Here is a 15,306-nt window from a genome sequence, read left to right as displayed (position 1 = left end):
TGTACATTAAAACAATTTTATAATAAACCTAATCTATAAAAAATTATTTGTTAATTATTAAGTCTGTGATTTCTTTATTAAATGATTAGTAAATACATTTAAAACTACAAATAAACATCCTTATTCAATTATTTAACTTTTGTAGAACTTAACCTAAAGTAGTATTAAAAAATCCTTAAATATTGGTAATACCTGCATAAAACATATTTTTGATGTAACAATACTCCAGATACAAGCCCAACAAAATCAAAGCAAACAGAATATGACATACGGATAGCAAATAAATGCGGTAACATTTTATCAGGATTATTTTCAGTCGGACAAACAAGTGCCGTAATTGGGCATCGGTAAATCAGTGTGACTGAACGGTGAACGTGTCTCGCAAAAAACCATCTAAATCCGCAATTTATTAGGGTGAAACCAGATAGATGTTGTGTGTCTGCGCGAAGTTGAAATAAATTCGCGCAATTACGGGCATATATCAGTGGGAATTGCGCGATTTGTCCCAATCCGCGCGACGTTGTGACGTTTCGTTAAAACGCTCAGCTATGGCCTTATAATATTACCGGGGCGTTTAGTGTGTTTGCGATAAATTTATTCGCGTATTCGCTTTTGCGTCTGACGAGTCGTCCGCTTGCTTGCCAATTTTTTTCCGGTTACACACGGCGATTTATCAAAACGCGTTCCCCCCTCGAAGCGATTCGTACGTAATAAGAAAATTATTACTTAATATCGTTTAATTTATGTCCGCAATATTTTAATGGGGTTTATGGAGTTATTTATGCGGCATTTTAAGCGAATAAACGTGCAATTTGCTCGCGCATTAGGAAGGTGTATTATTTAATTGAATTTATTTCGCGCCCGTCGACGCCATTTCAAATGCCGCTGACAGGAGTGGACGACATGTGTAAACTGTGCGATTTAATTACGCGAATGTTTTTTAATTGACTTAAATTGAACGGAACGGGCAGTTAGCGGAAAATTCATGCCTACATAATCGGTAACTGCATAACCGCCGTCCATGTAGGTGGTTTCTATAGTTTCGTCGGTCTAAATTGAATTATGACATGCCTGCTGTTTGTATGTTTTACTAAAATTACTTAACACCTTAATAACGAATATAACGTTATTTGGTCTGTTAGTTGTTTTACTTCCTGTTTTATTTTTGTGTACGTTGCCCTGATATTCCCGTGATGTATAACACGATACTCCTACGACCTACGATTAACAGAACGTAAAAAGAAATTTTACGAGTTTTTGTTAGGTGAAAAAGTTAAGTTCTGGGACAACAAATAGTTTTAATTGCATCGTTTTGGGCAATGATATTTTTCAGTAACATTTGATAATTTAATCGTTATTTTCGAGTGTTTGTTTACTGAACAACTAAAGAGAGTCAAACTCCATTATCGTCATTTAATATTTTTACTATTTCATTTGAAAAATCTCTTATTAAACGTTCAAGAAGACTTATTTTGATAAGGTCTCACTCTCAACAAACGTTAAATTTTGGTTTCAATAATCCAAGTCAGGGATTTTGGTCTTTCCAACGCAGAAGGTTTCGGAAATCCAAATATTTTCGAAGATGAGAAATTATAGCCTTTTTAGGACAAAAACTGAGCTTAAATGTCTCATTATGGTTTATGACACTCATTATGGGTTATGATATTTATTCCCAAAAACCACAATTCGCCTTTGTTTTGTTGTATTCGACTGTTTATTTAACTATGGAAATGAAGAGAAGCATTATTGGTTATTAAATTTCTCAACAAACATTGAAAGAGGTTTATGATGATAAGGCCTCACCCTAAGTAAACGTTAAATTTTGGTTTCAATAGCCCAAGATAGGAATTTTGGTCTTTCCGATACAGAAGGTTCAGGAAAACCAACATCTTTGAGGATGAGAAATTAGAGTCTTTTTTGAATAAAAATGAAAAACTAAACAAACGTTAAATTTTTATTTCAATAGTTCAGTAATTTTGTTCTTTCTCGATAAAGGGAAATACAAAATCTGAGGAACTATAGACTTCATTGAATGGAAGCTCTGCTTAAATACTCAAAAGAATTGTTTTGGCTACTAAACAGTTTTGTTTAAGTTTGGTTTGAATGCGAAGCTTTCTGATTTAACTTCCAACAAAAGCTAGAGCAGAAAAATGCTTTGTCAATTGAGTATCAAGAGGAATAAGGAAGGTTAAAATAAATTTAGGACGAGTTTTGTCTCTAAAAGGTAGTAAAAACTTATAACTTCTGAAGACAAGTACTTAATTAATGTATATAATAATTTAATAACAGGAGTATATGCATTATTTAAACCAGAAAGTAATCAGAACTTAGATTAACACCTAATATACAGTGTGTCAGAGTAATAACGTTTCAAGAGGTAAAATGGGCATTAATTTGTTGAATTTTGGAATAATTTTTGAAGGTCTTGAGGAGTCTTGCCTAATAAAAAGCTAACGTATATCAAAAAGTTAATTGATACAGCCCAATTTATAAGCAAAAATATTGTTTTATTGAACAAGATATAAAAACATTTTCTACTTTATTTAAATAATAATTAAATTATTTTATTATTGATCTATTTTTTATCTGTTTATTTTATTCGGTACACATCATTATTTAAATTTAATCCTTTAATAATTTAAGAGTAATAGCTGCTTCAGCATTATGCCCCAGTCACTCCATAGACATCACCAGGTTTAAATTTTGAAATTTGAAAGGACAAAAAATATATCAATAATAAAATTATAAAAATAAAAATTTTATTTTTTGTAGTTAATACCACAATACAAACAAGTAAAAAATAAACAAGTTAAAAAACGAATATATGGTTTTTCTTATAAAACTGTCTGTTTACGACCAAATTGATTTTAATATACGTTAGTATATACAAATTAATCTCCCAAAGTTTACTTCAAAATTCACACTGTATATGAAAATGAACCTATCATTTATATAGGGTATTTTTTGTTAAGATGTTGGAGATATTGGGAATTAAAATTAAATGATAAAATATCAGATCACCTGAAAAACTTCAACAAAGCTGTCAGTCATCTTAACAACAGAAAACAACAATGACTTGCCTGTCTAAAATAATTATTAATAGTACAAGACAAATAAAATCCCAACTTTTTATATCACATAGTCGAAAAGGGCCAACAAGAAAGAATATAATTACAAAGGTAAATGCACAATTTTCAAATTTACAATTTTTGAACCTGGACTAACTTGTGTATGGAATTAACAAAATATTAATAGTTAGTTTAAGTTAATCATAAAAATAAAATTCAACGAGACTGTATTAACGGAAATGAAAGAACTAAATTTTATTATCAATATTTTCAAAAACGTAGATAGGTTTTGAAAATGTGTAATTATTTTTTATTTATTTTTTGTGTAAAACATGTTACATATTAATTAAAATTATACAGGGAATTTCAAAATTGATTTCACAAAATTAACCACATAATCTTAACCTCAAAATAGGCCCATTCGACCTATATGCTTCCTAAGGATCTTCCAGTTTCTGTAATGCTCTTAGTAACTGATCTCACAAAATTCTAAATCAATTTTAATCTTTTAATATTTGTGTACAGGGTGTTTGAATTAAACATATTTTTTATTACAATATTTGATCTCCTACAATTTATAAGGTGAAACTTCAACAAAGAGACCATTTTTAGGCAAAAACTTTTAAAATGTCATATTGTCATGTCAAAGTTAAAATAAATTTACATGTAAAATAATGTAATACAATTTTTAAATCATTTCAAACCTATTTTGTTAGATTTAAAAAGTTATGTAACTGTACAAAATTTCTTTGTTATACCTTCATTACTTTCCGAGATATATCATGACAACTAGTAACCGACCTTAGAAGGCCTGTATCTCTCTTAGGAAGCATATTGGTATATAAGTAAATTGGCCTATTTTGAAGTCAAAAATATTTGGTTACTTTTTGTGCACTTAATTTAGGCATAGCTCTGATAAACGTACATAGATGATTTGTATTGCAAATTTAAGACCGCATTCAGCAACTATTGACGAATGATACAAAAAAACAAAAAATGAAAAAAAAAACACCTTCAATTTATTCATTCAAATTTATTTTGAGAAATACGCTATTATTTAATAGATTAACAAGTTTGATGTCCAAAAAATACATCTCGATATAAAGTTCGAGATAATTATTCGATAATTTGATATTTTTAATAAAAATCATATATCTACGTCGACTGTTCCCAATTTCCAAAACATATTCTACAGTTACAAATGCAACATTTATATTCAAATATTTGACAAAAATCCGATAAAATGTGAGATAAATTAAACCGAAATGTTACAGTCACAAATTTGTGCATTTCGTATTTTAAATTCGATAAAATCAAAACATAAAAGAGCGGTATTACGAAAGGAAACTTTATGGTGTTAAAATTCTTCGATTATAATAAACCTTCTTAACGATTTTATCTAATAAAATATTAAAAATTTTTGTTGCAGATGAACCAACTGTGCAAGGTCTGCGGCGAGCCGGCTGCGGGCTTCCATTTCGGAGCGTTCACATGCGAAGGATGCAAGGTACGGATAATTTGATTAGCTATTACTTTATTAAAGGAACAAAACTTAAAAAATTATTTTAACTTAACTCATTAAACGTCAGGAGTCAGTGGCCCGTTCGGTGTTTTTATGTTCGTCGTTTGATTTGAATAAATCGGTCATAACTTGCGACCGGCGTAGCAATATAAGTTTTATGTTATATTTATTTATGTGACATTTTCCGAAATTCGTTTAATCTACATTTCTAATCCGATATATCACCGAATTAATATGCCGGCCCGTAAAACCTTCGTTTCGTATTTAAAATAGATTATACGGTGTCGATACATATTCGAATAAATTTAGATCAAGATTCGCTTGTAAGGATGACCATAAAATGAATATTTATACACAATAAATTCGTTTTTTTATTGTCCATTATGCGCGGTTTTTGTTGGGTGACATTTCTGATTTCATTCATCATCGCCGTGATATAGTTCCACACGTCCAGCGTTTCAGGTGGACGGTGAATCAAAAGTTAACGGAATAAATTTGAATATTTACGTAAAGGTTACATGTGTTACAATCAAAACGAATTTATTTCCTGATACACACTTAAAAATCATTTTACAGTTATTCACAGTTATTGATTCGTGGAAAATTTTACTCGACGTCGCTAAAAGCCATGCTAAAATTAAAAAAAAAATGAGATGCAACTTGTCCACGTTAATCACCATTAAGCAAATGCAAATTTGTATCGTGTCATTTAAAACAAATGTTCCAGTTACGATCGGTTTCCTTTTTAAACGCCAAAGACTAATGGACCAATAAAAAAGCAATTTTTGTTAATGCATCCACTTTGCTACGCCATACATCAATTCACATTTCGAAAATGACTTCTCACACTAGACAATTTAATATTTATGCTAAACCGTTCGGTTTATAAGATCGCATGCATCAAGTTGATAGAAGTACACACGTATATGGTACGTAACAGCAATATAATTATCTCCCATGGTCTCGTAAACCATATCTCCAACGCGATGAGTTGGTGCTTGCACGTGCTCTCGAAAGATAGCGTAAATTATTTATGTATATTGGTTCGTGGCCGTTTTTAGTGGCTTGTAGGTGGATGCATTGATTTCGCATACGTAATTTAAGACGCGAATATTGAAATACGGAGGATGTGCTGCGAAATAATAAAGAAAAAAACAAACATATCGAACAACTGTTATTTGAATTATGACCTATTGATTTTGTATGATTTAAGAGAGTTTGAGCGAAATAAACAATAGCAATCCTGTTGAATTTCTTATAAGATACGGACTCTTTTAAACCATTCTTAATTGTTTTGTCGTATTTCTTGTAAGATATGTAGATTTGAAATATAATTTTTATTGGCCTGTTTTTAAAATTGATACTATTTTACCCAATTTAAAATGATTTTTTTTCATATTATTCATAAGATATGGATGTTTAGGTAAACAATAATATTTCTACATATTTGTCCTTGATATGGACTCTTTTAAATAATTTTTTATTGTTTTTGACATATTTTTTTAAGATATGTAGATTTGAAGTGAATTGGAATAATTAATAACATTTTTACTGGTTTGTTTTTGCAATGGACAGTTTTTAAACATTTTAATATGTTTTTTCTGTTCCTATTATTCATAAGACATGGAAGTTTGGGATAAAACGAAGTAAACAATAATATTTCTACACACTTGTCCTTGGTATGGACTCTTTTAAACTATTTTTAATTGTTTTTGTCATAATTTTTGTAAGATATGTAGACTTGAAGTAAATTGGAATAATTAAAAACATTTTTACTGCTTTGTTTTTAAAATTGACATTTTTAACTATTTTAAAAAGTTTTCTTGTTCTATTTCTCATAAAACATAGAAATTTGGGATAAAACGATGTAAACAATAATATTTCTACATACTTGTTCTTGGAATAGACTCTTTTAAACTATTTTTAATTGATTTTGTCATAATTTTTGTAAGATATGTAGATTTTAAGTAAACTGGGAAAGTTAATAACATTTTTACTGTCTTGTTTTTAAAATTGACATTTTTAACTATTTTAAAATGTTTTCTTGTTCTGTTTCTCATAAAACATGGAAATTTGGGAAAAAACGAAGTAAACAACAATATTTCCACTTACTTGTCCTTAGTATGAACTTGTTTAAACAATTTTTATTTTTTTGTCATAATTTTTATAAGACATAGAAGTTTGATTGAAACGAAGTGACAAAAATATTTCTATACACTTGTCCTTGGTATGTAAACCATTTTTAAATTACTGTTATATTTCTTGTAAGATATGCAGATTTGAGCTAAACTAAAATAATGAATAACATTACTAACGACTTGTTTTTAAAATTAACTCTTACACCATATTTAACATTTGTACTGATTTGTTTTGGAAATTCACCTAACAATTTTTAAATATTTTTTTGTCATGTTTCTTATAAGGCATGTAGATTTAACTCTTTAGAAACAATGTCTTGTAAATTATCATTAGTAAATAAAATTGGTTGAATCTTTGGTAATCTGGCCCCCGTGACATAATATTTTTGAAACCATATCCCGATTCGGTAATAATAATCCTCTTAGACATCAAAATTTCACATTGTATTCATATCGATGCCATTTACATACGTGCCAGATGTAAGCAGGATTTTATTAGATATGTAAATTGACCGAATACAGATCAAAAGTTTTACTGGGAACTATTTTGCAATAGATCCATATCCTAATTAGGAAAGTTTTTATGTTCATTTAAACTATTTCGGTATGTAAATGGTCGCGATGGCACCGGTAAGTTATGGAGGTGTCGTTTTTGAAATTCGAATAAAATTATGTTAGATCCATATCACTCGAACAGGCAGCCGCAAATTTTGAATAAATTAATACAAATCGTTATCATTATCTTTAATAATTGGTTTGATGTATACACTCGTAAAATCGGTATCAAAATTCTCCGTTTAATTTGTGGATGATAATGATGGATCGGATTAGTCGGTCACAACCGATCTCCGGACTTTTTGAAATACTAATTTATTGTCGGTGTAAACAGGAGGAATTTTAAGAATTGGAAAAAAATACACACGTGTTGATTAACATATATGAATGAAATACGAAACGTGAAGAATTTCTACGCATTTATATTATTAGACTTTTTAATTATCTTATCATGTTTGGCGACGAATTCCTGCGGACCACATGAAAAATCACGATTACCACTTAATGGTAACCCATTTGTTGGGGAACGTTCGTTTACGAACAGCTGAGGAACGTGATATGTTTAAAATTTTTGTCTTTTGGTCGATGACTGTTAACCGTAATAATACATATTACTGTTAATGATATAATTGATCGATAACGACTTCGCATATTAAATTGTGGCGTTTACGATAATAACAATAATTATCGGAGCTGCGTTTATGTGTTTTTACGTTTTGACGGAATTACTCTACGACCGAAGGTTATTTTCTTAAATTATTCTTTTTTACGTGTTCAGTGGACAACCGTTTGTTTATTTACGTTCTATTTAAAGTAAATTACAGGCTTAAAAGTAGTACCCCGAAATCTGATTTACTTTATTACTTTAATGGTACCAAAAATTGATCGAAAACAATTTTAATTTAAACACTAAAAAGTACCCAAGAGATAGTTTTTCGTTGTGTGAATGAATGGTTAGAAATTAATTGTATAAACACGGGTTCATTAAATCGGATTTAATTCCACCGCATTGCAATAATCCCGCTGGCGTTTCTTGGCAAACAACGAAACAAATCGAGCATGTTGAAGTCAACTCAAATACTGAATAAGGCATTGGGTTCTCCGATCTAAGATATACATTCATCTTGGCTACCGATCGGGGCATTCAATAAACAGCTATCTGCGGTTAGTATCTATAAAAGTCAATATTAATTACGTTTAACACACTGATCGATATATTTGTCATGCCGATCAAAATCAATCAGCATGTTAATAACTCGCTATCGATTACGGCGATCGGCTACTAATCTGATTCGACGAAACGGCTCGTTAGCTTATTAATTACTGTGTTTATGCTGGATTATGATCTTTGTGGCTCGAGAACCGGACGCTTTTTTTGTACCGAGTCGATGTCTATCGTCGATACACATGTTACACACCGTTCAATTAATGTCAATTATGTTATTTCGTTTAATTTTAACGCGGTTGAGTCGTTTTCGTTTGTTGTGTGGTAATTTTTTTTTATACATAAACCAGGCGCAGTTGCTGTTAAATAGATAGAGAGGGAATATCAAGCTCCTTCGTATTAATTTAATTAGCGTTGAGTAAATGGTGGAGAGCAAAGTTGAAAGACATGAAATCATAATAATCCGGATTCATTTGATCTGGTCTCGTATAAACGGGCAACTCGCGCATATCACCGTCATTATCATAAGTAAATTGTGCGGGACCAATTTATTTGCATGTGGAAAAACGCGCCAGCAATATCGTAAATAACCGGTGTAAAGTACATAATAAACAGTGATATTGATCGTGCACTCTTACTTTTCCTAATTTAAATCAACGATCTACATGTAGTTTGATTTAAGTGGTCTCCACTCCCATAGAGTGCCTACGATCCTCTTTGCAGCGACATATCATACATAACTATTGTGCACTGTGGGAAAAATTATTATGGTTTAGGATATCAAATATTTGTATTATATTCCATATTTTTTTAATAAAGAAGTTGAATTCATTATGGGTATTGAGTAAAAGCAACTATAATTTTAAAGAATGAAATTCAAAATTGTCCAGTATATATAAATTTTCTTAAATTTTACATTTTTAAAATTATAAAAAAAGTAATAACTAATTACTTAAAAACTAAAATAATTAAAAATTTAAAAAATGAAATTTGAATATGTCCAATATATTAAATGAAGGGCTAAAATTTATAATCGATTTAAATTTTCCAAAAATTCAGATTTTTCAAAATTATGCAAACATTAAAAATTAATTAGTTTAAAACTAAAAATAAACTGAATTAATTTTAAGAAAAAAATTCAGAAATGTTCAAAATATTGGACGAAAAGCTAAAGTTAAAACATGTAATATTTAAATTTTCTTAAGATTCAGATTTTTAAAATTATAAAAAAATTAATAATTAATTAATTAAAAACTGAAAATGAACTAAAGTAACTAAAAATTTAAATAGTTCAGAAATGTCCAATAGATTTAGATATTTCGAAATTATAAACAAAAATTAATTAGTTAAAAAAATAAATAGAATTTGAATTAATTGGAAATTCGAAGAATTCGAAAAGTTAAATAATATATTTTTTATTTAAATTGTCTTAAGATTCAAATTTTTAAAATTAAAAAAAGAATAATTAATTAATTAAACTAAATATAAACTACAATAACCAATAAAAGAAATGTCCAATATATACAAAGTAATTAAAAATTTGAGAATAGAGTTCTGAAATGTAAAAAATATATCAAACGAAGAGCTAAAGTTTTAGTCGACTTAAATTTTCCTAAGATTTAGATATTTCGAAGTTATACAAAAAATAAAAATTAATTAGTTAAAATTATAAAAAAGGTTAATTAATTAAAAACTAAAAATAAACTAAAATAATTAAAAAATAATATTCAGAAATATCCAATATATTAAAGGAAGAGCTGAAGTTTAATCGATTTAAAATTTCCTAATATATAAATGTATATATTACAGATTAAAAATTAATTAGTCAAAAAATATAACGAATCTGAATTAATTAGAAATTCGAAGAAAAAAATATTCAGGAATATCTAATAAATTGGACGAAAAGTTGAATAAAATATTTCTTATTTAAATTTTCTTAAAATTATAAAAATAATGAATAATTAATTAATTAAACTAAATATAAACTAAAACATTAAAGAATGAAATTCAGAAATGTTCAATAGATTAAAGGAAGAGGTGAAATTTTAATTGATTCAAATTTTCCTAAGATATAAATGTTTCAAAATTATATAAAAATTAATTAGTCAAAAAATAAATTGGAAATTCGAAGAAAAAAATTCAGAAATGTCCAAAATGGACGAAAATCTAAAGTTAAAATATATAATATTTAAATTTTCTTAAGATTTAAATTTTTAAAATTATACAAAAAATAAAAATTAAATTAAGTCAAAAAATAAAGAGAATCTGAATTAATTAGAAATTCAAAGAAAAAAAATTAGAAAGATTCAATATATTGAACCAAAAATTCATGTTAATATATATATATATATATATATATATATATATATATATATATATTTGAATTTTCTTAAGATTCAGGTTTTTTAAAATTATAAATATTGAGTAATGTCCAACATATTAAATAAAAAGCTAAAGTTTAATTGATTTAAGTTTTCTTAAGATTTAGTTTTCTTTAATTATGCAAATGTTATTAACTAAAATATCTGAAATAACTATAAATTCAAAGAAAGAAATTCGAAAATGTCTAATATATTAGACGAAAAACTTGAAATTAAATCTAATCCATACATCCTAAATATTTGAACTATACGAATATTAAAAGTTAATTATTTATGAAGTTGTTTTTTGCCGTAACATCAGTTTTACCAACGGTGCGAGCGCCTAAGCTGAGCAACTAAATCTAAGAGATCGTCGACTAATACACAGGTACACCCACAGTGTGGTGGTATGGCACACAAGAAAGCCTGAGAAATGGGTTACCAGATCATCTCAAACGTTTTAAAAAACATTCCGAGATTGATGCCGCCTCACTTCGAACGTCCCAAACGCCACGGAAAAACCGAGCAAAATCTCGAATTTATAATTACAGCCGAATTAGTCGAGAACCTGTTCTGGTGTTCGTATTAATTTTCTGAAGCACAATGAAGACGATTCGTCCGACGTTACGAAACGGTTTGCATAACCGATAAGAAATTGTTGGTAATTCGTCGGCTTGTTGTTCGGTACTTTTCAACCGACAATTTTTTTTTATGATTAATCACGTCGATGATTTGTGAATTCGAATTCCACACGGTTTGAATAATGTCCAGTGTGTGTCTAACATTAGTAAATGCAGAATTTGAAAGGTCACGATTGCTGCATCGAAAAATTAACACGTGTGTTACCATTAATAATAATAATATGAAAAAAATCTAAGACACTTTCTACACACCTTTTCTCTCATCGGTTTAACCGATGCTCTGAATTAGCACTTAACTAATGTTACAGAACGAAACGGGTTTGTTGTTGATACATATTAACACTTAATTTTATCAATTATTATGTTAATGGCCTGTCATTTCATAAGATCCAATCAGTTTTTGTGTGGTGGGTCATACGGTGGAACAGATTTATTTCTGTTTACAATAAAAGTTATGACTTTATGACAGGATCTTATGCATAAAGGGCTGAATTAATCAGAAATCGCTGACGTTATCAGATCTCCTTCATATCTGTGTTAATGTCTTGTGAAATTTGTTTAATTTGATGGATTGTGTTGTTAAAGATTTAACACTTTTTTATTATGGAAATTACCTGTCATTTTGATATACTGAAAAACAAACAAATTTAGTTTCATGTTAATTTATTAATGTTATTTAATCGGGAACGCACAAATTTATTCAGAAATGTGCGTTCTGGTGTTCCAATTTATTATTAACTTGATGATAATCTAGAATAGGTTCTTTTGAAAAACTCTTTGACAGGATTTTGGAAGGCAACGATTAATATCACATCATATTAGTCACTCTAACTGTTCATGTAAAAAAAGGTATAGATCAAAGGTCTCTGTTTCTTTTGATGCTAATTTTAGTGACTTCGTTAAGCCAAATTGAAGTTATATCATCTTCCCCTGTTAAGATGAAAATCATTCAGACATATCGAGGAGTTAAGTAACTTATGGCTTCTCTGTCTGAAGGATATGTTTGCGAGACTTGAAAGAGTTGAGGACGTTCTGATTTATACGACAGTTAATGCTCAAATTACAATTGGATTCATTTTTATGTTCATTAGTAATAATCCTTTCAAATTCTTCAGTAATGCTGAAATGCATTTCAATAATATAATTATAAATGCACTCTGGTATGTCCTGGAGGAAGAGAAAGGGAATGAATAATGACGTGTATCATCGGTCCAGAAACCTAGTGTAGATTTGGGTATTAAAATGAATTCAAGGAAGTTATGTACCCTCATTTTTACACTCTTTATTTCTAGACTTTTCATCTATTGATAAGTCTGTTGAGGTTGCAATATCTACAGTTCTTCTTTGTGAATCAGGAGTAATGTAAAGGATTGTATTCAATCGTGTTGGTGCATGAGCATGGCCACTAATCAACATCTTCTAGCTAAACTTACCATCGATGTGGCACCTTAAAAAAAATAATAATTGATTTTTTAATGTCATTGGTGATCGATTGGTAGTTCCTCAAAAATGACCGACGACCTCCACCATTTGTCCACTCTTCATTCTTACTTGTTTATTCATTTGATAAGTGGAATTTTGTTCTGACAAGTAATATCAATCAATCTTTTAATTATTTATTTATTTATAGTTTAACAATAAGTGTATTTTATATATTTAGAACACAAGATTGTACTTAAGTAACATTTTTTAAATAGTAACTAATTAAAATGAACCTATAAAATCTAATAATTAGACAAAGTACCCACTTAAGAATAACCTCCAACATACGCTGCCGTTGCGCCATTATGTTTTATTGCTTTGTATCACGCGTCTCCAACTAACAAACAAAAAAAACAGTTTAATTAATTTAATTGAATTAATTTCAGTTGGAATAATGAAATAAATTAAAACGAACCTACGAATGAGCGGCCTGTTATGGGCCCTCAAAGGACGGCCCACGATGTAAACCGTTCACGTAGTGGACATAAAGAGGTTTTTCAGTTATTTTTTCCGTACGGCCTGTCGACATTGATTTCATTATGGCAATTATTCAAATATTTCCATTAAACCCAATTATAATTAAAGTTTTTCACATTTCACGTTGTGTACCTACCCGTGGCTTGTTGCTCGTTAAAAGTGTAAAGGAAAGAGGTTGGCAGGAAACCGGTCCTGATAAAATAAAACGGTCTCGTGCCGAGACTATATCGGCTCAAACTACTCTTATCTACTATTTTGTACAAACGAGATTAAAAAAACTTGTAACATTAACTTTAAATTGACTAAAAGTATCGGTGTTTCAATCTTTAATGTCACATAAATTAGGCAGGAGAATGTTTATTGATTAAAATCGAGGTGAGAAATATTCCTTTCGTCGTATATTTTTTTTAATCAAAATTATATATGGACGGGTCTTTCTAATTTATATGCCACACTGCAATGGGATTAAAATTACATTCCTAAATTTTCATTATTACTTAAAAACAGTTAGGCCGTAGCAGCTCAATACCGGTGAATCATAACTTATCCTTATGGTTTCCAATAAAAATAAACATAAGTGACCTTTCACATAATTGCATGTCCATGCAAACTGTCTACCTACATATGTTATACATTGTTTGATCTATTTTTCAAAGCTTTAATAGGTACGTCAAGTTAGAATGTACGCTTGCACAATACTGATTCTGTTATGTGCATATATTACTGCCATAATACATACCGGATTTTCTATCACGGAAGAATTTAAAAGTCCAACAGTTTAATAAAAAAACAATAAATTGTTTGAAGATTTCTTAATGTCAATTTTTATATTATAACTTGTGACAGTTTATCTGTGATTTATTAAGCTAAAAATAGATAAAATACTATAATGATTATGAGGAAATATTGGAGTAGAATATTAAATAGGCCATAATTTAAAGCTGTAAAATAAAAGAATAAATTATTAACATGGCTGATAAGAAATTTAAATTTAGATGTATATATTTTATTTATAAATATTAATTTTGACACAGTTTTTAAATCCCATTAAATATACAATTCAGATTTATTGATTCAAATTTATGTTAAATATAAATAACTAAAGCTCAGTTTGAAACAGTAAAATGAAATAAATCCATTATTTTACTTATTAGATATATTTATAGGAAATTTAGGACTCCCAATTTTTTAGAAAGCAGAGACCTATGATTTTATATTTATTGCAAACAATTTTATAATTAATAAAATCACAATCAAAAGTAACATTGATGATGGATAACGTTGAGATTGGTAAAACTGGAAGTACAGTACTCAAGCTTTTAACTTAAGAAAGATTTTGAAGACGTTTGATCAAGAGAAGTCCAATCGATGATTGCAACTGTCTACTCTTCAACTTCTTGATGGAAACAAAAAATAATGTGTCGCAGTTAAAGTGTCAAAATGTTAAATGGGAAGTTCTAACTCATCCTCGATATAGTCCAGATATTTCGCTATGCGGCTATTTTCTTATTTTTGCCACATTCCTATTTTTTATGTAATAAACTGTTTACTTCTGAAGAGAAGGTCAATCTTTTCTTCAGTTCCAAGAAGATAAACCAGAGGAGGTAATGAAGTTGTTGAAGATGGACAACGTTAAGGTCTTAATCAAAGGTCTACTATTCAAAGACGAGCTTCTTTAGTCGATAGAAATGACGATCTACTCCTTCAAGGCAACAAAAAATCATATGTTGCAATTAATGTCTCAAAGGAACTTTCAAGATGTTAAATAGGAAGTACTACCTCACCCGCTATATAGTTCACATATTTGACTATATCATTATTATATATTTTTGCTACTTTCCAATATCCGTAACAAATGGTTTACTTCTGAAGTGGAGGTCAATCTTTTCTTCAGTTTT

The 15,306-nt window shown here is 29.0% G+C and overlaps 1 protein-coding gene across 3 annotated transcripts in view; it reads left to right on the top strand.

The window, feature by feature from the left end:
* Positions 1 to 15,306, top strand: part of LOC109601337 (protein embryonic gonad-like) — a 67,548-nt gene that overhangs the window by 16,075 nt on the left and 36,167 nt on the right. For 2 of the 3 annotated variants that reach the window (XM_020017572.2, XM_020017573.2), the window contains exon 2: positions 4,498 to 4,575. In XM_020017572.2, coding sequence (XP_019873131.1) covers positions 4,498 to 4,575 — 78 coding nt within the window. Of the gene's footprint in view, positions 1 to 3,035; positions 3,180 to 4,497; positions 4,576 to 15,306 lie in introns of those variants that run through there. The other variant, XM_020017571.2, reaches the window with a different exon arrangement.

This window comes from Aethina tumida, chromosome 2 (assembly GCF_024364675.1).
Source record: "Aethina tumida isolate Nest 87 chromosome 2, icAetTumi1.1, whole genome shotgun sequence".
Classification (NCBI taxonomy): Eukaryota; Metazoa; Arthropoda; class Insecta; order Coleoptera; family Nitidulidae; genus Aethina; species Aethina tumida.
The sequence above is the reverse complement of the archived record's forward strand: the minus strand, read 5'-3'. Positions and strand labels throughout refer to the sequence as shown.